Source organism: Bos grunniens, chromosome 9, assembly GCF_055505025.1.
Source record: "Bos grunniens cultivar Pamir isolate PY7600 chromosome 9, Bosgru_T2T1.0, whole genome shotgun sequence".
In the NCBI taxonomy this organism is placed as follows: domain Eukaryota; kingdom Metazoa; phylum Chordata; class Mammalia; order Artiodactyla; family Bovidae; genus Bos; species Bos grunniens.
Genome location: NC_141173.1, coordinates 96,007,902 through 96,034,540, shown reverse-complemented (window position 1 = coordinate 96,034,540; position 26,639 = coordinate 96,007,902). Strand labels below are relative to the sequence as shown.

General features: G+C 46.7%; 2 protein-coding genes and 1 long non-coding RNA gene across 4 annotated transcripts in view; 2 read left to right on the top strand and 1 right to left on the bottom strand.

Annotated features, from left to right (window-relative positions):
* Positions 1-14,170, bottom strand: part of SYTL3 (synaptotagmin like 3) — a 95,992-nt gene extending 81,822 nt beyond the window's left edge. Inside the window, exons 1-2 of one of the 2 annotated variants that reach the window (XM_086318579.1) lie at positions 14,035-14,170; positions 772-1,382 (exon numbers count right to left, since the gene is read on the bottom strand). In XM_086318579.1, coding sequence (XP_086174705.1) covers positions 772-881 — 110 coding nt within the window. In that variant the 5' untranslated portion in view covers positions 882-1,382; positions 14,035-14,170. Of the gene's footprint in view, positions 1-771; positions 1,383-14,034 lie in introns of those variants that run through there. The other variant, XM_086318580.1, reaches the window with a different exon arrangement.
* Positions 10,930-13,882, top strand: LOC147366413 (uncharacterized). Its single transcript, XR_015133375.1, has 2 exons — positions 10,930-11,550; positions 11,764-13,882. It is a non-coding gene; the product is annotated as an uncharacterized LOC147366413 (long non-coding RNA).
* Positions 14,171-18,775: 4,605 nt separating the features above from the next.
* DYNLT1 (dynein light chain Tctex-type 1) lies at positions 18,776-26,236 on the top strand. Its single transcript, XM_086318578.1, has 5 exons — positions 18,776-18,837; positions 21,479-21,520; positions 24,948-25,071; positions 25,434-25,511; positions 25,798-26,236. Exons 1-5 carry the CDS (start codon positions 18,811-18,813, stop codon positions 25,866-25,868), a joined length of 342 nt encoding a protein of 113 aa, XP_086174704.1. The 5' UTR covers positions 18,776-18,810; the 3' UTR covers positions 25,869-26,236.
* Positions 26,237-26,639: the final 403 nt, after the last annotated feature.

Here is a 26,639-nt window from a genome sequence, read left to right as displayed (position 1 = left end):
AGACTCTGAAAAAGAATTCTGCCATTAAAAACGCAATGAGATCAAAAGGCTATCCCATTTACTTATTTTCTAGACCTCACATTTTTCATAAACATCAATAAACAAAGCATCATTATATTAAAGATGCATCTTGACAGCTAACAAGAGACATGTGCTGATAGCCCAGGCCTGCTCTGTTAAGTGTTAAATTAATGGCAAACAGCCCGTGCCCTTCAGAGACAGAGAAGCTGTTCTCTGTTGACAAAGGAGTCTGGGAGCAGGCTGGGCAGGTTCAGACTTCATGCTCCCCATTTCCTCAGAGCTGGCTGGCAAGCAAAAGTAAGCAAAGAGAAGGCTCGGAATGGGCGCCAGCAGATCTGCTGTTTCTAAGCTGCTTTCTTTGGGCCTTCAATTACCACCAAAAATAATTTAGGAAAACCCTTAGCCAGAAGTCTTTCCCTTGAAAGGGTGTATGGGAAGTCTGAAGGTTTCCCTTGAACGATTCCTGCAAAGCAGGCAAATGGACAGGCAGACAGACAACTAACTTATCACACAAAGGCATTGTTTTAAGTGGGGAAAAAAGGCATTCTTTCCCTGACCATCCCGAAGCTTAGTGACACAGCAAAGGTCACCTCCACCCACAGCCCTTGCTTCAGATTCTCGTCAGACAAGAGGCTGAATGCGGAGCAAATGGCATTAGCTAAGCAAGCAGCAAGACGCCAAGGAGAGATGGCCTCCAAGCAGAAAAAGCCAAAAAACACCAAGAATTCCACCATCTGTACGACCGCCTACCGTATCCTCTCCGCCTCCGTGTTTTGAACCTCCCGGTCCCGGTACAAAACCTGGAGGATCGCTTCACGTTCCGATTCCTGGAGGGAACCGAGGCTGACTTGCTGGGCCATTTCCGTCTCTTCTCAGACCCACGATGAAGTTCTACTCCATGGCCGTGCGCCCCAGTCCCGTGGATGAGCTCAGAGTCCAGCAACAGCGCCACACGCTTTTGAAAGCACTCCCTCTCCTATTTCATTGGCAACAGTGTTGCTCGTAGCTTTTCTCCTCTTTTTAACTGGGTCACTCTTCTCAGGAGAAAAAAGTTCCAAGGAGCTATCCCTCCGTTGGGATCATCGCTCCCAGAGCCTCATGCCATCTGCAGAGCCTTCTCCCCGGGTCCTGCCGCAGCCTCTGACATCCGGCTAAGTAAGAAGCGTATCTTTTTTCTGAGGTTTTGCCAGAGATTGTTATAAATTACGCAGATAATTTCTGCATAAGCAGAAGTAATCCCCAATCTGAGGGAATTTACAAACAGCAGGGGGAAGAGTATTCAGTGACACAGACATTAACCTTCCCCTTCATAGGTTTACAGGGAGCACTGATGATGGTTAGAGGCCCAGACAGCTCAGTACCTGTAGAAAAGACAACAAAAATAGCATCATTTTTAAGACAAAATGCTCTACAGACAGATCTTTGCATTTTTTGCTGTGATGATAATGTAAGATTTTAAATTTTATTAAATGGGACTTCTCATGTTTCTAAAAGCCTCAGACTTCCACACTTGAATTTTTCTGATATGAATTCTGTATCCTGAGTGGTCAGAGGCATGAAAGTCTATATTTAATGTGTTATTGTTTCGTTGCTAAGTCTTGTCTGACTTTTTTTTGCAACCCCATTGACTGCAGCCCGCCAGGCTCTTCTGTCCATGGGCTTTCCCAGGGAAGACACTGGAGTGGGTTGCCATTTCCTCCTCCAATATTGAATGTACATCATCCTAATTGAAAATACTTTAGGATATCTACAATTTCATCTGTTAACTGCAATTTTTACAATTAACTTCAAAACTCAAAAAAATGTTTAATCAATTAAGGATCTATGAAGGGATATCACCACAACCTCCGTCTATCAGTTAGTTATGGTCTTTAATGGTATTTAGCAACAGCCTTCTGCGCGGGGTCTTATTTCTGGTTAACATGAGTTGGCAGGTTCTCCACTCCTCCTACTTACTTTTTCCATCAGTGACACTAGACACACAGCACCTTTGATCTGTTTCTTTCCCCAACCAAGATGGTATTGAATTGATAAAACATGTCAGTGAAAAGCAGAAAATGCAGATCTAATTAGTGTACTTTCTATAATGCCATTTTGTTATCAAATTTACATGAATTCCTTAGTAATAAGATGTCCTTTCAATGCTTTGGAAGCTAAACTCCCTTTGTTCAGCCTCAACAGGAATTCACATTATATTAATTTATGATCCATAGCAAATCAGTGAAAAAGAGGTTAATAGAACCCTAAGGGATCATTCCCTTTAAGCAGAGATTCTTTTCTCTTTTAATCTCTGGTTATCTGGTGAAGCTTCTGTATTTAAATGCATAAAATAAAATACATTATAACAAAGGAAATCAATTATACTGAAATATTTTAAATTATAATAATATATGTGGCCAGGGATGTATGAAATCTAGCAGTGATCTAACAGTGACTGTAATTTCAGAGTAGCAATGATTGCAAGCAATACTGAGATATCTGCAACAAGATGTGGAGACCACAAGTCTTGCTAATTCTATCGTGGTTTGCGACGAAATGCTAAACTTTAGTTACAAGTCAATGAAAATTAAGATATAAATTTTTTCACATCCAAGTTCGTGGGACTATAGGCTAAGGACCCCTTGGCTTAAGGAGCCTCTATCTGTCAGTTTCTCTGTTGTGAGGTGGGGCTACACTGGTGGCTCAGCGGCAAAGAATCCACCAGCAAGGCAGGAGACCGGGGTTTGATCCCTGGGTCAGGAAGGTCCCATGGAGGTGGAAGTACTGGAACAACCCACTCCAGTATTCTTGTCTAGGAAATCCCATGGACAGAGGAGCCTCAAGGGCTATAGTCCATGCAGTTGCAAAGACTCAAACATGACTGAGCACACAAACTGTTGTATGATAAGGTTAAAACAGTTGGCCCACCCAAATTGCAGAGGCTACATGAGGAGGAGGGAAGCCGGGGCTGCCAGGGGATGGTCCTGGCCTCCGCTCTCCAGCCAGGCATTCCCGAGTGCCTGCTCCCAAAAGGCCTCCCGTGTAGATGGCAGGAGAACCACAGGAACAAGGACTCGGGCTCCAGCCTCAGCAGGGTCAAAACCTCCTCCCTCCTAAGGTCCTGTTTCCAGGTGAACAGCAGAGCTTAGCTCCCCGAGGCTCTGAGTCTCTGGGGAAGAAGAAATGCTAGGAAACAGCTTGTTATCAAGTGTTAAGCGGGAAAGTGTCACCAACTTCATGGGCCTATTTCTTCTAAACGCATTCCTTGGTTTTTGTTGCTTCTCTCTCATTTCTAACCTATTAACCACATTACTGAATCAAGTACTGTCCTGTCTGTCTGATTCCCAAGTATTTTAAGTGCAGGTTTTTGCACTTGGCTCAAAACACACCAACTTTTTTGGAGAAGGAAATGGCAACCCACTCTAGTATTCTTGCCTGGAGAATCCCAAGGACAGAGGAGCCTGGTGAGCTGCTATCTATGGGGTCGCACAGAGTTGGACACGACTGAAGCGACTTAGCAGCGAAACACACCGTCTATGTCCTGAGCTTTCTCTCCATGTGGCCTTTGGGCTCAGGTGTCTGGCCCCGGCCTTCAGTGCCACCGGGAGGCGGGACCAGTCAGCACTAGGCTGGAAACGAGAACTCCTGGAGCACTCAGTGTTCACTCCTGCGGGTGGCCAGGCCTTTACCTAGTCCAGACACGCAGGGTTTGGTTATTTAAAAACATTCCTGCTCTCTACCATGGAGAAGGCAATGGCACCCCACTCCAGTACTCTTGCTTGGAAAATCCCATGGACGGAGGAGCCTGGTAGGCTGCAGTCCATGGGGTCACTAAGAGTCGGACACGACTGAGCGACTTCACTTTCACTTTTCCTTTCATGCATTGGAGAAGGAAATGGCACCCCACTCCCGTGTTCTTGCCTGGAGAATCCCAGGGACGGGGTTAGGGTTGGAGTCACATAGAGTTGGACACGACTGAAGCGACGCAGCAGCAGCAGCAGCTCTCTACCAAACCCGTGCCGGTGGCCTCACAGGGGCCTCTGCAGGGATGAGTGGGCACTCTTCCTCCCCCTAGTGGCCATCCACTGCTAGTTACAGAAAAGTCAAATTGAGTTGGTTTTTGGAATCCATCCGTCAGCCATTCATTAATTAAATATTGATCAAGCATTCAACAAGTGCCAGACACTCTTTAAGTGATTACGGTACAGGACTTAATGACTGATAAGTTACACCCTATCCCATTTCTAACAATACGATGTACGCTCAGTCGCTTCAGTCATGTCTGATTCTTTGCAGCCCCATGGACCGTAGCTCACCAGCCTCCTCTGTCCATGGGATTCTCCAGGCAAGAATGCTGGAGTGGGTTGCCATTTCCTACTCCAGAGGATCTTTCCAACCCAGGGATCAAACCCGTGTCTCTTGCGTCTCCTGCATTGGCAAATGGATTTTTTACCACTAGGGCCACCTATAAAAGCACACAGAGGACAATTAAAGTCAGAGAAACAGTAGCAGCCAGAGTGAAAAGGAGCAGACAATTTCTGCCAGGAACCTACAGCCAAACAGTCCTGTACGTGAGCGCTGAGGCTGCCCTGGTGGCTCAGAACAAAACAAAACCCCAAATCGAAGTGGTGCATATAGTTCTGATAAACCGAAAGAAAACAAAGGGGTTCTCAAGGTGTCTTTAGGTCATGGAACAAAAAGTTCTGCAGTGGTTTGGCAGAAGTTGCAAAACTGTGCTTCAAGTATCAGCATTATATTGATTTCAGATTAACTAAGGATGGAGCTTGTTGTTGTTCAGTCGCCAAGTCATGTCCGACTCTTTGCTACCCCATGATGGCAGCACATCAGGCTTCCCTATCCCTCACCATCTCCCGGAGTTTGCCAAGTTCATATCCAATGAATTGGTGATGCCATCCAACCATCTCATCCTCTGTCGTCCCCTTCTCCTCCTGCCCTCAATCTTTCCCAGCATCGGGGTCTTTTCCAATGAGTCAGCTGTGCAAATCAGGTGGCCAAAGGACTGGAGCTTAAGTTTCAGCGTTAGTCCTTCCAAAGAGTATTCAGGGTTGATTTCCTTTAAGATTGACTGGTTTGATCTCCTTGCTTTCCAAGGAGAGACCACCAAATTGTCATTCATTGAAATCCTTTCAAATACACACCCAAACATGGTGCTGTCTGGGGTTCCCAGTTGATGAGTATAAAGCTTAGAGAACTAGAGGTATGCATGTGCAGTGTTTATCTGAGTTGTTATTCTTGACTTTTAGAGATTTTGACTCTGGCTTCCATAAACCTTCAGTCGTTCAAGTACATGGTTGCTAACTACAATGAGGAAATCCTTCTATTATTGGATTGAAATGTACTTTTTTCCTTATCTTGAAGGATCTGTGTCGACATCTTCTCTATACAGGGTGACTTTTTGAATTGATGCAATCAGGACTGCATAGAGATCCCCAGGATCGTTCATGTGACAAATAGATTCAAGGGATTAGATGTGGTAGACAGAGTGCTTGAAGAACTATGGACAGAAATTTGTAACATTGTATAGGAGGTGGTGACCCAAACCATCCCCAAGAAGAAGAAATGCAAGAAGGCAAAGTGGTTGTCTGAGGAAGCTTTACAAATAGCTGAGAAAAGAAGAGAAGCGAAAAGGCAAAGGAGAAAGGGAAAGACATACCCATCTGAATGTAGATTCCAGAGAATAACAAGAAGAGATAAGAAAGCCTCCTTAAGTGAACAATGCAAAGAAATAGAGGAAAACAATAGAATGGGAAAGACTAGAAATCTCTTCAAGAAAACTGGAGAGATGAGGAGAACATCTCATGCAAAGATGGGCACAACAAAGGGCAGAAATGGTATGGACCTAACAGAAGCAGAAGAGATTAAGAAGAGGTGGCAAGAACATGCAGAAGAATTATACAAAAAAATTTAATGACCCATGGTGGTGTGGTCACTCACCTAGAGCCAGACATCCTGGAGTGTGAAGTCAAGTGGGCCCTAGGAAGCATTACTATGAGCAAAGCTAGTGGAGGTGATGGAATTCCAGCTGAGCTATTTCAAACCCTAAAAGATGATGCTGTTTAAGTGCTGCGCTCAATATGCCAGCAAATTTGGAAAGCTCAGTATCACAGAAACCTAGGAGGAGGTTTTCTCTCTGATTTCCAGTGTCCTCCCAGTGTTCCTCCTGACCTGGTGGCTTAGACCTGCCACACGTTAGAGCCACAGGTGTTTCATCTTACCGGGATTCATTTCGGGGTTTCAGTGGGGGCAGTCCCGTGCTTCCGTCTAGAAATTTGTGGGGTAGTTTCAGCTGTCATAGTGACAAAGAATTACCTTGCATTCCCATACAAATATTGGTCATCTTACCGGATAACTCAACTAGGAAAAAGGTATAATTATCTGATAATAGAATTTAACTCACAGAAACACGAAGTATATTTTGCAGGGTTTTAATATACTGGGTTTTGCAGAATGAAGCTATTGTGTAAACTGAGGGAAGACTGTACCTGGTTTCATTTACAATTGCTTACCATTTCAGGAAGTGGCATCACATAGGGCAGCATGGCTTGTATTAATAGTATTTGAATCACTAATGCTACAGTACTGGTAAGGATCTGCATCTGTAGATGTGAATCTACAAATCAATGTGATTCTAGGTATAAGAACATCTGACAACTTCACTGTGTCTTTTAATGTAGCTTATATTGAGAGTCCCTTGGACCACAAGGAGATCAAACCAGTCCATCCTAAAGGAAATCAGTCCTGAATATTCATTGGAAGGACTGATGCTGAAGCTGAAACTCCAATACTTTGGCCATCTGATGTGAACAACTGACTCATTGGAAAAGACCCTGATGCTGGGAAAGATTGAAGGCAGGAGGAGAAGGGGACGACAGAGGATGAGAGGGTTGGATGGCATCACCGACTCAATGGACATGAGTTTGAGCAAGCTCCGGGAGTTGGTGATGGACAGGGAAGCCTGGCATGCTGCAGTCCATGGGGTCCGCAAAGAGCTGGACATGACTGAGGAACTGAATTGAACTAATATGAATTATATTCTTATAATTTAATGTCCCTTTATTTCTCCTTTTATCACAGTAATGATATTGAATTATTGTCGTTGGTATTGAGGAAGGTAAATTATATTTTACATGAATTCCAATTCCAGATAGTAAAAGGTGAGCTACAAAATATTTCCTATAAAGAGTGAGCATTGGGTCTTTGGGGTTTAAGAACCACTGAAATTGAGGATCCAATGATTTCTCAGGTTGCTTACAAAGTAAACTGGGTGTATCATTCTCTTGTTCATTTTTTCAACATATTATTTTGTTTTAGAGGATGGAATGGGGAACATAGAGAACTTTTGTTGTTTTAAGTTGTGCTGGGCTTTTAACTTGATCGTGAATTTGCTTGTGCAATTCCAGGTCTGATTTCCAGGTTAACATTGCTCAGTGTTTCTCTTTCAATAGCAATTATCTAAATTATTTCAACTACATCTTTTCAGTCCTCTTGAACAAAATCTGGAGCTCTGTCTATACTTTATTCGTGTTATGTTGGCATTTAAATTTCTCTAAGTTTTACAGCAATAGCCAAATCAGAGATTTTACTCTGTAATCCATGTTCCAAATCACTCAAGATCAAATTCACTAAAACTTTTCTTAGCCTATAGTCTATTTATCCAAGACAAGGTGACCCCAGACTTATGGTGATTTACTTATTCTTTTAATTATTTGTCTATTTGCTTATTTGTAGTGAACTCTTCCTAGTCAAAAGAGGTTTCTAGGGTGACAGAGTTTAGCAAGTCGCATGGCCCCATGGTAAATACCAAGAAAATCAGAGAGAATTCCATCCACCTGGTGGCCTAGCAAGCTTAAGGTCCATCTTTAGGGATTCCGTTTCTGGTCCCCTATGCTGGCAGGAAACTAGAAGCCATACTGGCTTATTTTTCATATTATTCTAAACAGGGATGAAATAAACATACTTCTCTCTTGCAGGCTTGTGATTTCTTGGATGAGTCGAAATGGAGATGGTCAAAGAATTCCATGAAATCTATGCAAATCAGTTGGCATGTTCCTTGATGGAGTGAGGGGTGAGCGTGGCGTCTGTAACCCAAAGTGCTAATAGGAACAAGTGGGCCTGAGTCTGGCTGTGCCCACCGACCTGAGGGGCCCAGTGGGCACTACGGTGAGTCAGAGGCAGGCTGGCGACAGGGGAGGACAGGAGGATGTTCCCGGCTGAGCCTGGGTGGAGAAGCAGAGTTGCTCTGAGAAAGGACAGGACATCTCTGGAGTGAGGGACAGGCCACTGAACATGACTGAGGCAGGAATGCGTCCTTCCTCTCCCAGGACAGGAGCCCAGGTCCCCACTGCCTATAAACAGATTCTAAACTATGCGCAAGGTCTCTCTCACCCTGCTTGGGCTGGCCTCCTCCGACTTCTGCATCCTCAGTTCCCACAGAACGCCCCAACGCTCCCGCAGCAAACACATTCGAGACGGGTCCCTGGATACCCCGTGTACTCTTCTCTTTCCATACATTCGCTCCTGCTCTTCCCTGTCCCTACAAGGATCTAATTTACTCGGAGGCAGTGAGGGGAATGTGGTTTGAACATGGTGGGCAAGTTAGCAAGTCCCCTGGGATTTAATTTCCTTGGCTGTAAAGTAGAAGGAGGTGGCTCAGACAGTAAAAGAGTCTGCCTGCAATGCAGGAGACCTGGATTTGATCCCTGGGTTGGGAAGATCCCCTGGAGCAAGATATGGCAACCCACTCCAGTATTCTTGCCTGGAGAATCCCATGGACAGAGGAGCCTGGCAGGTTACAGTCCATGGGGATGCAAAGAGTTGGACGTGACTGAGCCACTAACACTTTCACTTTCAAACTGGATAGAATTATAGCATCCACTTCTTAGAGTCATTGTGAGCATTAAATGCATTTATGCATGTAAAGCACTTTTTTTTGGCTGTGCTGTGTAGCATGTGGGATCTTAGTTCCTCGACCAGGGATTGAACCCGTGTCCCCTGCATTGCGAGCACAGAGCCGAAACCACTTGACCACCAGGGAAGTCCCAACACAGAAAGTACTTAGATCACAGTGGCAAGCATATTATAAACAACCCACTGACACATGTTAACTGTGGTAGTAGTAACAGTATCAATAGGGACAGAGTAAAGGGGCAAAGTAAGTGATTAAATAGTTAATCCCACTGCTGCTAAGTCGCTTCAGTCGTGTCCGACTCTGTGCGACCCCATAGATGGCAGCCCACCAGGCTCCTCCATCCCTGGGATTCTCCATTCAAGAACACTGGAGTGGGTTGCCATTTCCTTCTCCAATGCATGAAAGTGAAAAGTGAAAGTGAAGTCGCTCAGTCCTGTCTGACTCTTAGCGACCCCATGGACTGCAGCCTACCAGGCTCCTCCATCCATGGGATTTTCCAGGCAAGAGTACTGGAGTGGGTGCCATTGCCTTCTCTGTAGGGGACTGTAAATAGAAAAACTATGGGAGACCCCCCCCCCGCCTTACTAAAACCATTAGTAAGCTAATGGTTACTCAAGAAAGCAGGTTTACTTAACCACAAAACCAAGCAGGCTTGCTTAGCAACAAAATCGTGCAACAGATGCATGAGGCATGCCCCCAAACAATAACACAACGGTGGCATGAGACCCACATCCTGCCCAGCGAGCTCAGTAGGACACACGCTCCACACACATTAAAAAAACAATCATTTGTGGACCCAGCTTGACCATGTAGGGACAAGAAAAACCCCTTCTCAATCTGGAGGAGGAGTTGATGACGGAAACACAACATCTACTCAAGAAAGACAAAGAAGGTTTTCTCCCCCTCTCTACTTTTCCTTTGATTGTAAAGATGTAAGCCACTATATACTCAGGACATGGTACCCCCTTGCCCACTCGCTTGTAAGCCTTGTAAGTACCCTGTTCTAAGAAATCACTTCTTATCTATCACTTTGGGCTTCCCAGGTGGCGCTAGTGGTAAAGAACCTGCCCGCCAATGCAAGAGACATGAGATGTGAGTGCGATCCCTGGGTCGGGAAGATCCCCTGGAGGAGGGCTTGGCAACCCACTCCAGTAGTCTCGCCCGGAGAATCCCATGGACAGAGGGGCCTGGTGGGCTACAGTCCACGGGGTCACAAAGAGCCAGACACAAATGAAGCACTTAGCACACACACACGTCTATCACTTTGTCTCTCGCTGAATTCTTTCTGTGCTGAGACATAAAGGAGAAGAGCTCTTCAGAGTCCCCTGAAACACCACCTAACGGTTTCATCATCATCATTATTCATTGTTAATCTTCCAGGTCAATTCATCACTAATTCAGGAACTTTCTCATAATTTTCAAGCACAATTAACTGCTCCTTCATTATGCCCCCTTTTCCTCTGTATATTTGTCTATCATGACTCTGACTTCTTTCTGATTCAAGTGTCCTTCTAGTGGTGACACTGGTTCTTAGTGATCCCTCATCACCCAGCAAATAGGTCCTTAATGTTTGGCTGGAGTTGAGAAACGCAGTGACCATTGTGACACGCGGGTTTGCTTGCCAAAGCAGGAAGCACGAATTCAAGTCGGAAGGAAGGATCATAGTCAGGTGAGTGAGCAACACGCATCTCAGAAAGCTCCAGGCTTCAGAAATCTGGAAAGCATCTGAAAATCTGAGGTCATTTCAGCATCTGAGAAGCATACTAAAAAGTATTTTGTTTTAATGATCTCGTGCAGAAATTCACAATCTCCTAGACCTGGTTTTTCTGCGATAATACTTAGTCACTCTCTCACACACCCAGTGAATTCTGAAACTGTGTTTTGGTCACAAACACTGGCGTCAGGTTCTGTCTTCACCCACATGGAGCTGTCTAGCCCCCAGTCTCTTTTCTCGATTGCATTTTTGTGATTTTGTAATGGTGACTGCCTTTGTTTTACAGCATCCCGCCATACCAACCAGTCTAATTTTACTTAACAATTAAAAAATAAATAAAACCTATAGTGTATCACCACTCTGAAGGAAAAAGTTGCCCAGAGCCACTTGGGGAAGCACTGCACAGCCAACCATCCCATCTCAGCATGAGTTCAGGTATCGGAGAAACTAGGATCAAACCCTAATCTGGAGTCATCTCAGTACAGTCCGAGAGCAACGGCTGGAATAAAGCAAGCAGGAATTGGAAGCAGTCCTCTCTGATCACCGTCCTCCCCTTCAGGAAGGCCCAAGAGCAGGAGTCAAGCCTCTTTTCTGGAATCGATAGGAACACACGCAGCAGAGGTGGGGGCCCCTCCTAAACCCAGCTCGGGGCTTCAATCCACACGTTTCCATCTCCTCTGTAGCCAGTCATGCCGCATCCCAGTGGAACTCTGCATCCAGGCAAATGCAGTTAGGTGGTGGTGATCGGCGTATTGACCCACAGCACTGATTTCATTGGGCTTCTGTGAGCCTCTCAGGTGCCATGTAGTGAGGACACCAAATTAGCAGGAGCCCCTCTCTGCAATCGAAAAGCTCGAATTCCAGCCAGGAAGTGGACAGGTGAACAAATAAGCGACGGCGTGACAGGGTGAGTGGAAGCACACAAGGATCTACAGGAGAAAACGCTCAGGGGAAGGCGAGATTCCCTCCACGTGGAGAGGGGAGAAATGGCGGGTGGGGGGGGCAGTGCGTGGGAAAGACATTCCGGAGGGGAACGTGTGGGAGCCCCCCTTTGCCAGAGAAATGGAACATCTGATTGTGTGAATTCTGAAACCACACTTGCTTTTTTTTTTCCCCTCAGCCTAACAGCCAAGATTGACTTCGGCTTTTCAGAGCTGACCAGGGGAAGAAAAGTACAAGAAATGTGAAACCCGGGGGGCGGGTAGAAGAAAGCCCGCCGGGAAAGGAAGCGCTCTTTATCTGCAGGCTCTTCCATCTACCGGTCATCTGTGAGCAGCTGGTCATCGAATCACCCACCCCCACGCCCCGACCTCCTCCCGTGACGGAGAGGAGGGGCTGTGATCAGGCTCAGGCGAGGTGCCTGCATATGAACACTGTCATCTCCGGCCAGACTTTCAGTTCAAGCTAGAGGTCGAGCCCAGCGCTGAAGCCTCAGCCAAGCCCCTGCTCTCAGCCCCGCTCCAGAGCCTGCACCCCCCCCCCCCCACTGCTGTGCTTTACCACAGCTGTTTCCTTGAGAAGCTGCAGTTTGCTTTTTTTTTTTTTCTGAATATGGCCACAGTACTTTCTACCTAGAATGCAGGGTCGAAGTTGCGCAGCTCCACAGACCCCGCGGATTCACCTGAGAGTGTCATCTCTCTTTTTAGCTCGTGGAGTGTCCTCACAGACGTCCTCGACAGCCGCAGGGACCACTGGTTCGTTCACACTAAGCGGGTGAAGGCAGGGCGCTGCTCACTCCCAAAGGTGAGAAGATTCACCTGGTGTCCCTCAGGAATGGCATGGGAATGGAGATGAGCCTTTAGAAACTCTTTGTGTCTCTGGTCTCTGAGCCAGAAGTGGATTTTCTCAGAAGCCAGTGACCTCGGACTTCAGGCCTCACCTGCCAGGCCCCGGACTTGACCTTGTGTTATAGTATCTGTTTCCTTAAAGAAGGCTCCAGGCATCATGTAAGCTTCAGGTCCCTCAAAACTCTGTCCTTAATATATGACATTGTGCATATGTGGGCTTAAGTCTAGAAAACTTGACATCTAAACCGAGACAGGAGAGGGCTGGAAGTCTCTTCTGGAAAGGCCCCCACCACTCTCAGTGGAGTCTAGGCTTTCTCATTCACATAAATATCTTGCCACCAAAAAAAAAAAAAAAAAAAACCCAAGTGCTTTTTCAGAATCAAAGCTAAACACTACAATAGAAACCCATGATATTTCAGACTTAAACTTGATCTTTTCTTGTGGATGGATAAAGAAACGAGAACTGATATTATTATCTTGTTCTTTATATGAGGTACTACTCATAATCGTTGCTATAATTTTTGTTGTACCAACCCTGACTATTTATTTACCACTTACTCTGGACCAGAAGGCTTGACATGTTCCTTGCACGAACAGTCTCAGTCCTCGTTACAGCCTTAGGCCATCAAGACACCCATTTTACTGACGAGCAGAGTGAGGCTTGCAACAATTCAGTAATTTACCTAAACTCACACTCTAATCTGGGTCTGTTTAACTCCAAAGCCTTATGCTTTGTTTAGACAGAAAAGTTAAGAATTTAGAATCTTCTACTGTCTTGGCTAAATAATCTTTTTCATACCAATTCTAACTTCTTAGTAGATATTTGGGCTTCCCAGGTAACGCTAGTGGTAAAGAAGCTGCCTGCCGATGCAGGAAACATGGGTTCAATCCCTGGATTAGGAAGATCCCCTGGAGGAGGGCATGACCACCCACTCTAGTAATTTTTGCCTGGAGAGTCCCATGGACAAAGGAGCCTGGCGGGCTACAGTCCATGGGGTCACAAGAATCCAACACAGCTGAAGCGACTTAGCACAGTAAGATACTTAATCGCTAACATGTATTTTCTTGTCATAATCTCTCCTTTTGTCAAGAAGTTCTATTCCGGGGCTAAAGAAGCTGAATTGCAAGACATTTAAATTAGACTCCAGCTAACTTAATTTTTAAAATTATATTTATGGTCCACCTCCAGACTAGAGATTATGGGGGATGAAAAAAGTCAGAATCTGTGAAGTAAATTCAGAGCAAAATAGTAATAAACTATATGTATAAGAATGTACAGACCAAAAAGGAAACCAAACGACGTTCATCACCTCCTTTGAAAAAATTCACACCATACAGCTTTGGGAGAGTGTTTTTCGGTGTGGATTGGTTTCTTAACTAACTCTAAAGTATTCCTCCATTCCATTTAAATCATTCTTAGCCTGCAGTTACAATGTATACTATTCAACAAAATGACAAGTCATCCTTTGTCTAATTTTTCATTGCTGTTCTCTCCCATGTTTTCAAAGTCATCAGTGTAAGAGAAGTTATATTAACTGTAACCTCTACCCACCCCACCCTTAAAACAACCCACCAGAAGGGCTGGACTCGGATGCTTAGCCTACCTTTGCCTCAGCTTCAAGAGAGGAGACCAGGGGAGCTTGCTCTGGGGAAGGAAGTCAAGCTTTCTTTGAGTTAGAACCACTGACGTGCTTCTCTTTCCTTCCGGTGGGCTGGGCGGGCGCTGAGAGCCTCTGTGGCTACCAGCTGTGCGTCACCAAGGACCCCGGGGACAAAGCCACCTGGAGCCACACCCAGGCGCTCTTGAAGGCCAACAGTTTACATTTTTAGCTGGAGGAAAGACCACGCTATGCTACCGAGGTGTTTCACTCAAGCAAGGAAACCCGCAAGGAAACTGGAGGCTTCAATTAGTCAAACGTTCCCACCTTTGCGAGAGGTTTCTCATTGACCTCAAGTGTAAATGACTCGTGTCATCACAGCTCAAACAGCAGCTGTTAACTCAAGAGTCAACTTATAGCAAGACTGGCCTGGACTTTTGGGGGTAAATTGTATGGAACCATAGCGTAAATATGGGGCTTCCCAGGTGGCACTGATGGTAAAGAACCCGCCTGCCAATGCAGGAGACACAAGAGATGTGGGTTCGATCCCTGGGTTGGGAAAATCCCCTGCAGGAGGGCACGGCAACCCACTCCAGTATTCTTGCCTGGAGAATCCCATAGACAGAGGAGCCTGACGGGATACAGTTCATGGGTTCGAAAAGAGTCAGACGTGACTGAGCAACAGAGCACACACACAGCCTACATATGGAACATGACACAAATCATAGGAACAGCTGGATAAATTCTCCCAAAGTGAATTCATCCCTATCGAGAAAAGCAGCTGCTCTGAATGACAAAAACGTGCACCTTACAAGCAGCACCTTCCTAACCAGCACTCGGGCCACTGTCCCCCCGACTTCCCTCCCCCTCAGTGACTCTGGAATCAGGCTGCCCCATCCACCTGGTCCCAGCGTGGTGAAGACATGGGGCAGAGCCATAGCAAAGCTGCAATGGTCATGGATGTGAGCGACAAATACACCTCCGTTGTCATCACCCACCAAGAGTCTAGGGTCATTTGTTTTTGCAGCTAACCTAGCCTATGCTGACTGGTGCAGTGTGTGCATGATTTTATATACACAGAACGGATACACTATTTAATAACCATCACAGCATGAAGATCAGGCAGTCAAGGACTTCCCTGGTGGTCCCGTGGTTAAAACTTTGTGTTTCCAATGCAGGGGGCATGGGTTTGATCCCTGGGTGGGGAACTAAGATCCCACATGCTGCATGGTGTAGCAAATAAATAAATAAATACTTCACTAAAAAAAAAAAGAAAGAAAATCAGCCAGTCAGAAGAAGCGCCCACTGTGCCCTGAGTTATCCTTTAGTTGTTGGGTCTTGGGGATGAGGGGTGGGGGCCAGGACTGGGAGGAAGAGAGACCCAAGGGGTTCAGAGCAACAGCCACTAGCTGTTGGTACAGAGGTATTTCAGTCCCACTGTGCCTGTTTCCCAGAGGACAGCAGACCTAAATAGAGGCATTTCTCAGCTCTTCTCGTGAGCACACGATTTCTCAGCACAGGATTCTTACCTTAGATGTGTGTTAGACACAAGTTTATTTTCTTCTCCATTAAAACATTACAGTCTTCAGGCTAGAGTATTTTGCAACTGCTGTCTTCATCATCATACGTATCATCATTATTAGTGACTTGGCATGACTCCACTGCACATCTCAGTAAGACACCCCTAACCTCAGGGAAAGGAAGGAAAACCTCGAACATACGCAGGATAAGATTTGGATGCCAAAGGGCTGCAGAGCCCAGACAATACCAGGAGACACAACTGTGGCTGTGGATATCATTTGTTGAGGTGACATGGCTAGGATTATTAGGCCCACACTTGCTAAATAAGGCATTGACAATACCAATCCTTATTTCCAAAGAATGTATTTAACAGATTCCACTAGAAACAAAGAAAGCACACAACACCTGCCAACCCATGGCTAAGCCCCAAATTGAAAAACAAACCCAAGATCCAACCCACTGACTGCACGAAAACTAAACGTTATTCTAAAATCTGGCTGAACACGGGAGATCCGTGAGCAGTTCTGAGTCAGTGTGTTTATACTCCAGGACTTCTGATGGACATTCATTCTCGGCAGAGCGGAAGTGCTAGTCACCTGCCAGCTGCCACAGTGATTGTAAATTCCTTAGCCCTAACAAAGTGTACATCAATTGGGCAGAACACAACACTTGCACTGCATTGTTGTAAGCACTACAACATCACTGAGCCTAGAATTCAAGACCTCACACTGACAAAAATTAGATTTTCAAATTTTTCCATACAGACCATATCCTAGTCAACTCTGCAGCTTCCACTGCAGTTCACAGACTGCCACAAAGTGAGTGCTCACTGCATGTGTGCTAAGTGAACACACAATCCTGAAGATAAACAGACCAATTTGTCCATTTCTGGGGCAGACTCAATATAACTATGACTGTATTAAGATAATATAACTATCCGTGTATTAAGATCACTGAATGAATATTCTTTGACAGTTAAAACTGGAGAGTAGAACCAATGCAGATAAGCTGAAGTCATGTCAATTTTTTTAAAAGTTCACAGTCACATGTTTTCTGTTGATTTATGCACATGCTGGTGACTTTCAGTCACAATATAACTTAAGATGGAGTAGGACATGGCACCCCACTCCAGTATTCTTGCCTGGAGAATCCCATGGACAGAGGAGCCCAGCGGGCTACAGTCCATGAGGCTGCAAAGAGTCGGACACAACTGAGCACACACATTATACTGTCTGTGTGATTCCAAAGTATTATCAATGCCGTATCCTAGCAGCCATTCAGGATGCTCACTTGAATCAGGAAATTCTTAAAAGGCTGTGGAGCAATTTAGAAAAGAGGTCTCAAAGCTCACTCAGAACCTGTCCGCTCCTGCTTTGCACATAATTCTAACACACTCAGCTAGTGGGCCTCTGAGGCCTCCCTATGGAAGCAGAAGAAAATCAGAAGAGGGAAAAGGCCCCTGCCTGGCTGAAGAGGGTAGTGCCGCTGAGGAGCTGGAACTGGGCAGGTGGGGTCAAGTGACCAAGAAGGACACCTAAAAAGAGATCTTGGGATCTCAGGAGAAGCTAGATGTGGGGAAGACAAAACAGAAATGGCAGGCTTAGCATCCCATGTAGACTGAGGCTTGAGGCTGAAACACTGGGAAAAGTGAGTGGAAGCCAGACTCGGAGAAGCAGAAACCAGGTGTGAGAGAGCAGCCTGTTGCCACCCAGCAGGTCCTCTTGGTCAGGTCAAATGTCCAGGGCAAGGCAGCCTTGTGTCTTTCACCCTCCCCTCTCCCCTATCCCACAAACCAGGAAGGTGATTGCATTTTCCTCCACTCCCAGTTCTCTGCAACTGGGTAGGGGGCAGAACTAATGTGTGGGAAAATGATTCTTTTAACACATTTTAATTGTGTGCTTACCACAGGCCAGGTACAATCAAAGGGGCAGGGGATCCATTAGTCAATCAATTGGATTTCTGCCAGCATGGAACTTAGCTTCTATAGCGTAAGAAACAAGGGTTGCAGATGAATTGAATGTGGGTGCTGCAGCTTAATTCTGCAAAGTCTCAGGGTCCCCTGGTCAAATCCTTCCTAGGAGGATGGGAAATGGTTTTTAGCTACTGGGCTTTGGAGAGGGTGTGGTAAAAACAACAGAAATCGCAGCCCCCAAAGCCAAAGTTTTTAACCTCAGATCGCGTGCAAGCTGATACACCTATCCCAGCCCTTCTTGGAGAGCCACTGAGAATTGCCCAGGGCAACCACTAATTTTTATAAAGACGCTTGTCTACAAGTTAAAGGTATGCCTACATCATTCTGGTTAAGGCTGCCAGGAAGTGTGCAGCATTTTACAACATTTTCTACCCCAAACAATGTTTTAATGGTACTTGAAGGGGAAAAAAAAAATTATATGGAAAACCTACTTCCCCAAAGGTAAGCTTCGTTCAGATCTAAAGTTTCCTAATTCCGGAACCCCCAAGGGGGCCGCAAACAATATCTCAGACAGCCCATCACGTTCCGAAATCACTTTACTATTTGTTACTAGGTGTCCAAACCGGCTTACTTGTTCAAACGAATCCAACAGGGTACAAACTTCAGGGAGGGGCCAGGACAGCCCTTCCCCTCCCGGCCTGACTTTTTCCAGTTTGTTTTGTTTTAGCTAAGGCTGTTGGAAGAGACTCTTGAGAGTCCCTTGGACAGCAAGGCGATTCAACCAGTCAGTCCCAAAGGAAATCACTTCTGAATATTCATTGGAAGGGCGGATGCTGAAGCCGAACCTCCAATCGTTTGGCCACCTGATGCGAAGAACTGACTCATTGGAAAAGATCCTGATGCTGGGAAAGACTGAAGGCGGGAGGAGAAGGGGACCACAGAGGATGAGATGGTTGGATGGCATCACCGACTCAATGGGCATGAGTTTGAGTAAACTCCACTGAGTTGGTGATGGACAGGGAAGCCTGGTGTGCTGCAGTCCATGGGGTCGTAGAGTCGGACACGACTGAGCGATTGAACTGAACTGTCCAGGGAGCTGCCGGGACACCCTGGTGGAGGGAAGGTGTCCCGGAGGAGACGCGCGGCTCCCTGACGGCGGGAGGAGGGGCGGGCCCCATCCCGCGGGCACTGCAGGTACCCCGAGGCGCACAGGCCCGAGGGAAAGGGCGGTGCCCTAGACGAGGCGGGGTGCAAGCGAGGGGGCGCGGTCTGAGCGCGGGGGCGGGGTCTGAGCGCGCCTGCGCAGTGCGCTCCACTTGGGGAGGCGGCGGCGACGCGCGGGCGGCAAGATGGAAGACTACCAGGCCGCCGAGGAGGTAACGCCCGGTGGGCTACAGGACGGGCGGCGGCCGTGGATGCGGGGTGCGGGCGGGCGGGCGGCAGCAGCCAGGGCCGTGTGCGGGCACCCGGGCTGCCTCTGGGCCTGGGCGGTGGCCGTTCCCGGCGCCCCGCCGAGCGCTTCGCGGACTCCGGGCGTCTTCGCCCTGCCCTGGGGGCCGGGGGCGCGGAGGGGGCGCGGCTCCCGTGGTTCCTCCGGGAGTGGGCTCCGCACGCCCGGACGCCTTCCTCCGGCGGTGCAACATCCCCCGGGGATCTCCTCTGCCGCGCCCCCGGCCCCCCGCGCCCCGGCCCTCCGCGCCCCCGACCCCCTGCGTCCCCGGACCCCCTGCGTCCCGCGGTCCCCTGCATCCCCCGACCCCGGCCGTCACTCGCGCCCTTTACTCCGAGCGCAGACCCCTGCCCAGGCGGATGGAGGAGGCTGAAGGCCGCGTGTGCGTCTGCCGGCTGATGTTTGGGAGTCTCCAGAGTGACATGCACACCTGACCCGCACCCCCAGTTACAGCTCCCCAAGGGGCCCCCAGTCATGGACTTGCTGCTCTGGCCACGGGCAGCAGGCAGACGCGCCCGCGAGGAGAACCTGCCTTTTTGTCTTGGGTTCCTCTCCTGCTCTCCACGCTGTGCGCACGCCCACCACGGTGCGCACGCCACCGTCGCTCACGTTTCATTTGACAAGACAGTCCGATAGCTACGATTTTGGTGGGGTGGTGGGGTGGTGGGGTGGTGGGGTGGTGGGGCGGGAGGTCATTGCCCCATTGAAGAAGTCGGGTAAAGCATACAGTTATTTGCCAGGCAGAAGGTATTCGTTGTTAACGTGTGCTATGTCCTGGCTTTCCTTCCAGCTGAGGAGCATTCAGGGAATGATAGCTGACGGCTGCTGCTCTCACAGAATGGTTGCCCCTTTTCTTCTCGCTAAATAGTTCTGGTTGAAGTACAAATAATGAAGTAGAAACAATGGAGCCCTGTGTATTATGCAGCCTTCCTAACCAGCACGACCTTCTATGGTAGTGTCACCATCAGTGTCCGAAGGGTGGTAGCAACCTAGGGAATGTTTAGGGAGAAGCCACAGTTCAGGAGCGGGTAGCCACGGAAAAGCTTTTCCCTGTCAACTGTGCAGTCATTGGAGAATGGCTTGTATTACAGGAATTATTGAGTAACTTTGAAAAAGTAAATATAGAGGAAGTCCTTCAAACCGGAGTTTTTAATACTCTGCCTTCTCATTCTGGCCCTCACCAAGGAGGTGGCTCAGTGACTTCCTTATTCCAGAACTCAACTGCATATCTGAGAAATGAAGGGGCTGAACAGAATGGTGTGTGTTTTACATAAGATAAAGCCCTGGAGGCTGAGACCATGACTGTCTTCTCTCTAGTAGGCCTGCCTTCCTTGTTTCCTGACCTACAGAGCCAGTAGGTCAGTAACAGCCCTACTGACCCCCACGTCTGCTAACTTCATGTAGACACCTGCATCTTTGTAACTCTTCTCCGTTCATCTTTCCTGCAGAAGCTGAAACTGCCCAGTGGATTCTGTACAGCTGCTGTACTTTCCACTAAAAGTCCACTGAAATGCCTCTCACCCTTTCTCATATTTTAACCACATGGAAACTTACACAGGGACTTTCTGTATGGTTTAGAACCACTGAGGCCTCTTGGAAGGATCTTTTAAACTTGGAGAAGTAATTTAAGATACTACAGATTTTCGTTAACTTGGTGAGCTGGCTTTGTCTCCAAGCATGACTTCTGAGTACAGTGGGTGAGGGGCTTCAGGCAGTCAGCTCCTGACTCTCCTGGGGAGGAAGGGGCATTGCTGGAACTGGGCTTCAGTGGTCAGCAGCCCAGCGGGGAAGAACGCTCCTTGCCCACCTCTCTGCCTTTGTCCCACCAGGATGCATTGGGGCTGAGGGCCGGGGCTGCCCCCTGGAAATCGCTTATAAAGCTCAGGAAATGAGGTTCCTGGACTCTGGGAACCTTGTACCCATTCAGATGCACCGCATGTAAAAAGAAAGAAAACCACTAAAGCTCCTGGCACTAGACGACTGCTGGCAGCCTGTCTCCCAGGTCATCTTGACATGCTGGCTGAGAACCGCCGTGCCTTCAGCTGACTATAGTCCTGAAGCCAGACAGAGTTGAGAAAGAAAATATTAACCGGAAATAGGAAAGTCATTGTAAATTTTACCACTAAGAGTGGTTTCAAAATCCAAAACGTCTTATGTTTCAAACCTCCTGATTAGTTTACATTAGGAAAAGAGTTAATTCATACAAAAGTCGAGTAACTCATTGAACATCCATATTTGTTAATGATCCTCACAGCCGGCTGAAATGGATGGACAGGTTGAGATCTAAAGTGATCTTAAGTCTTAGTCTTATGGGTCATGGCATGATTAGAAAGAAAAACCAAAAAACCTTGAAACCGTATACATGTACTCTAAGTCTCCTGCCTCTCACTAGCTCTGTGGTCCTCAGAGCTACTTAATATTTTTCTCAGTAAAATGAACAGCCTGGTTAGATTATTTTTAAGGTCTTCATTTCTGAATTATATTCATTACCTAAATTTGCATTAATCAGTGCAGTGGGAAAGGATCTTTTAAATCAATTGGGCTTAAATACTTTTTTTCCCTTACAGACTGCTTTTGTTGTTGATGAAGTGAGCAACATCGTAAAAGAGGTAAGAGGAGAAATGCTACCTTTTTGAATGTTTGATTAATGGCTTATATGAGTGAAAATAATGTGTTTTAAATACTATCTTGGAATTGTTTCAGCTGAGCCTGTGTGTTTTGGCATTTCAAATAACAGTTGTTACTTCAATGAATATCTAGATAAGAATTACTCCCATATTATGTAAATTATATATTTTGAGACAGGAAATTTTATATACTGGCATCATTATTGTCACTAAAGCTTGGTTCTATAATCTTTTAGCATAAAAGACTCATGATATACAAATAAACATTTCTAATGTTTAATGAAGAGTGAATATTAAAAAATTGAACAACTTCTAGTCACTCAAGACCTGGTGCTGCACTTGGGGCTCTTTTTTTTTTTTTTAACATTCCTAAACCATCCGCTTTATTGACCATGGTACCCCCTTTAGATGATAAGAATGGGAGTCAAAAAGGCTATTTGCTCATTCATTCAAAAATACATGTCAAGGGTGCATGCAGGGGACTGACGCCCAGAGAGTTTACAAAATTGGGGAGGGGAGGGCATTTATCGGATAATCACACTGCGTTCCTCGTGTGGTACTGTGAGGGATTACCCATCTAGTGAGCTCAGAGCTGGGATCTGGAGAAAATAGAAGAGTAGGGTTCCTGTGCTGTGTTGTGCTTAGTTGCTCAGTTGTGTCTGACTCTTTGTGACCCCACGGACTGTAGCCCGCCAGGCTTTTCTGTCCATGGGGATTCTCCAGGCAAGAATACTGGAGTGGATTGCCACGCCCTCCTCCAGGGGATCTTCCTAATCCAGGGATCGAACCCAGATCTTTCAAACTGCAGGAGGATTCTTTACCGACTGAGCTACCAGGGAAGCCCAAGAATACTGGAGGAGGTAGCCTATCCCTTCTCTAGGGGATCTTCCCGACCCAGGAATCAAACCAGGGTCTCCTGCATTGCAGGCGGATTCTTTACCAGCTGAGCTACTGGGGCAGCCCCAGGAGTAGGGTTAACTTAGCGAAAAGAGGGGAACAGATATTCCAGACTGAACAAGTGCAAGGGCCCTGTGGTAAGGAACGTCCTGGTGTGTCTGAGGGACTTGTAGGGAGGTGGGGGTGTCTGGACTAGTGCGGGGCGCTGGGGAGAGCGCCTGGGGCAGGAATGAGGCCAGAAACAGCGCATAGTGAAGCTGGGGGCTCAAAGACGGTCATTAGATGATCTCAGTTGGACAATACCATTTGAAGTTTTCTATATGATTTAGAGTTGACTTTAATGCAAACTGTTGTTAATGCAAGTTATTGACAAATGCCAGAGTGATTAAAGAACTACAACCTATTTTTATGAACATCATCAAAAAGCAAAATGATTAAAAAAAAAAAGCGAAGTGATCTTGTTCTGCCATATACAGTATTGCACACGAGGCATCATTTTCTAGTTGCTTTGCAGGATCTATAACACTCTGCTTTTCATTGTTGTTCAAAATACAGTGTTTCTTAGGAACACAGTGGGGAGCAGGAAGATGGGTGAATTTCACTAGAGCTGTGAGAAGGGGAGTTGGTTTGTTAGGAAGTCTCCTTGGGTCTCACTTGTTTTCTGCACAGTCTTTGACTTGGTTGCCAGGCAGCAAGTTTGATACTACTGCAGCCAGAGCTTCCCAGTCTCCCTGGAGGCACAAGTAACATTGCGGTTGGTGTTCCTTTCACGTTGACCACCCGATCACTCACTTGAGCAGCTTTTTCTGCCCCTGGGCAGTAGGTTAATTCTGTACTCAAGCTATTATTAAGTACTGCATAGTAGTAAACTTGGATGGGTCCAAAATTAGAGGAAGGTTTTCCTCCCTCCCTGAAAAGCAGTGAATTCCAAAGTGAATGTGGAGAGAACGGCCGGAGTTAGTGGTTTAGCTTGAGCACAGCCCCCACTTTGACAGAGCTGCTCGCTCAGCCGTGTCCAACTCATTGTGACCCCACGGACTAGCCTGCCAGGCTCCTCTGTCCATGGGATTATCCCAGCAAGAATACTGGATTGGGTCAATATTTCCTCCTCCAGGGGATCTTTCTGACCCAGAGGTTGAACCTAAGTCTCCTGTACCTCCTGCATTGGCAAGTGGATTCTTTACCACCGAGCCATCTGGGAAGCCCCATTTGACAAAGCTGAGCCCAGACCTATTAATACCTTTGTCCCCTGAAACCAGGACAGGCATAAACATAAAAGGCCCAGAAAATCATAGAATAGGAATATCCTCACTACCAACTTCACCAAGAGGTGAGGCCAGGGATCATGTGTATTCCTGAATAACCCCTGAAGCACACAGCGTGAACTGTCCCAGAATACAGCAGAGAAGAGAAGATAAGCAGTTTCATAATAAAAAATGTGTCACAAACTTAAATAAGGTTTTGAAATAGAGCAGTTCTTTAGTTTTCTGAAAAACATACTTCTGTGATGACATTACCAGAAAATGCTGAATAAAGAAAGTATTTGTAAATACATGATTATCTGGATAGGTTTGTACATTGTTGATTATACAACCCACAAAGATTCCTCTATCTACTGTACTTTTAAGAAAGCAATGGAAAAAAAAAAAAAAAAAGCAATGGGCAAAGGGGAGTATTTTCTAGCCTCAGTGGGAAGAAAATGCATTGCTTATCTCTAGATAATTAATCACAACAGCAAACATTAAATTCAGTCAAAATGTTTAAAAAATTTGACAGATGCTATATAATTATGTATTTTAAAAAATGAATAAAGAGGGCTTTCCTAATGGCTCAGTGATAGAGTCTGCCTGCAAGTTCAGGAGATGGGTTCGATCCCTGATCTGGGACGATCCCATATGCCAAGGAGCAGCCGTGCCCGGGTGCCACAGCTGTTGAGCCTTTGCTCTAGCGCCCGGGAGCCACAACAACTGAGCCCACATGCCACAAGAAAAGAAGCAATGAAAAGTCCAAGCACTGAAACTAGAGAGTACCCCCTCTCATCCCAACTAGAGAAAAAGCCCTTGCAGCAGCGAAGATGCAGTACAGCCAAAGATAAATAAATAAAAATGTTAAAATGAATAAAGGGACCTCTTGATAGCCCAGTGATTAAGAACCTGCCTTCCAATGCCAGGGACACGGGTTCGATCCCTGGTTGAGGAACTAAGATCCCGTGTGCCATGGAGTAACTAGACCCACACACTGCAACAAAGATCCCAAGTGCTGCAACTAAGACCCAGTGCAGCCAAAACTTTAAACATGATAATCAAAGTGAAAGATAAAGCATTCAAATGGAATGTAATACTGCTAAAAGGTATGTCTGCAAAGGAGTCCTCAGGGTTCCCAACAGGCTTGCTTTCACTTTATGCAAAGTGTAACTCGGCAGTTGGTAGGGCGCAGTGCTCACTGTGCTGGCCTCAGGAGTGGCCCGAAGGGGTGCTGTGCCAACACTGACCGGCTGTGCTCTGTCTTCCAGGCCATAGAAAGCGCCATCGGTGGCAACGCCTATCAGCACAGCAAAGTCAATCAGTGGACCACAAACGTAGTGGAGCAGACCTTAAGCCAACTCACCAAGCTGGGGAAGCCATTTAAGTACATCGGTAAGGCACCTTTACTTCTGGTGGGTGGTGGTGGTGGTTCTTTAAGTACCGCTGAGAGGGAGTCTGTGAGAGGAGACAGCAGAGGCAGTTCCCGGAGGAGCATGTCACCGGCCTGTGCACACCCACCTGGGCTGCGTGGCTGTGGGAATGACTGCGGACCACGTCCCAGGACGTCACAGCATTTCAGATCCGCTGCTTTTAGAGTAAGCACGTGGTGAGGTGTCAGCTTCCTAGGACCAGGCGCTCTACCCCTACAATCATTTTCATTTTGAACGTCAGCCATGTGATCTAATACACATATGAGGACAGAGAGGAATGTGTTGCCAAGTAGATTCCTCTAATAAAAGTTTGTTTTTCTTTAGTGACCTGTGTGATCATGCAGAAGAATGGAGCGGGCCTGCACACGGCAAGCTCGTGCTTCTGGGACAGCTCCACCGATGGTAGGTTTTCCTTCCCCAGGAAGGCTTGTCCCCGGCACGTCCCTGAGGGACCCTGCTGAGATCTAGACTATTCAGATTCATGTTTTAGGAAATGTGTGTTGGTTGTTTCATGTCTTTGAATGCATTATTTATTAGTCACCTTTTAAAACGTTTTATAGAAGAGAGACGGGCCAACCTTCTTTGTTGGCTACAGAGAGTTGAGTACTGAGCGTTTGGCCTGATCCTGAGAACTCGGAAGGCCCGGCTCTTCCGGTTTTCAGGGCAACACGCCTCCTTCCCCCCGCAGGGAGCTGCACCGTGCGATGGGAGAACAAGACCATGTACTGCATCGTCAGCGCCTTCGGCCTGTCCATCTGACAGCCGCCCCGCCCGACCTCTCTCCTTCCACCACATCCCTTCTCTCCCATCTTCTAACCACCAGCCGGCTATTCAGCGATCTCCTTTCTCATCCAAAGTGTGTTTTTGTGGCACTCTCAACATGTAGAGAAAAAAACAAATAACCACACTGCTCTCTGTGACCTGCACACCAAGTCAGAGGCGTTGTCACCGCAGGTAGGCAGGAGCCTGTCCTGCCGCTTGTCTTAACTCTGAATGTTTCTTCTCAAAGGTGCTAAAAGCCGAAATCTGCTAGTGTGAAACTTTCTCTACTCTCTGAAACGAATCAAATACACTAATTTTCCATACTTTGTACTTTTTGTTAGAATAATAAATTATTCCGATTTAAAGTGTGTGTTTTCTTCATTGTCTAAATAGTATCACAGGTAAATTCACCATATTTAGTTACTGGCTAGAATTTGTAAAACTGTAAAAAAGCAGGAAAGGTTGCAGTTCTGCTTTGGTTCTCTCCAGTACGGTGACCACCCGGGGGCTGGGGGCTCTTGACTGCTCTGCTGTGTCCTGGCTGGATTTCTGCCCCGAGCATCAGTCACTCTTCACTCTCAAGTCCTTTCTCTTCTGGAGCTTCAGGGGCAGGAAGTGGGCAAGCTGGACATTCTTTTAGCCAAAGGGCACTCTCGGCCCAAACCCGACCCGTAACACAGCAGCTTCTACTCATCAGTTTTTCAGTAGCAATCACAACAAACGTGTTTTAGTACTTTACTGCTTACGCACTGTTTTCACAGTGGCTCA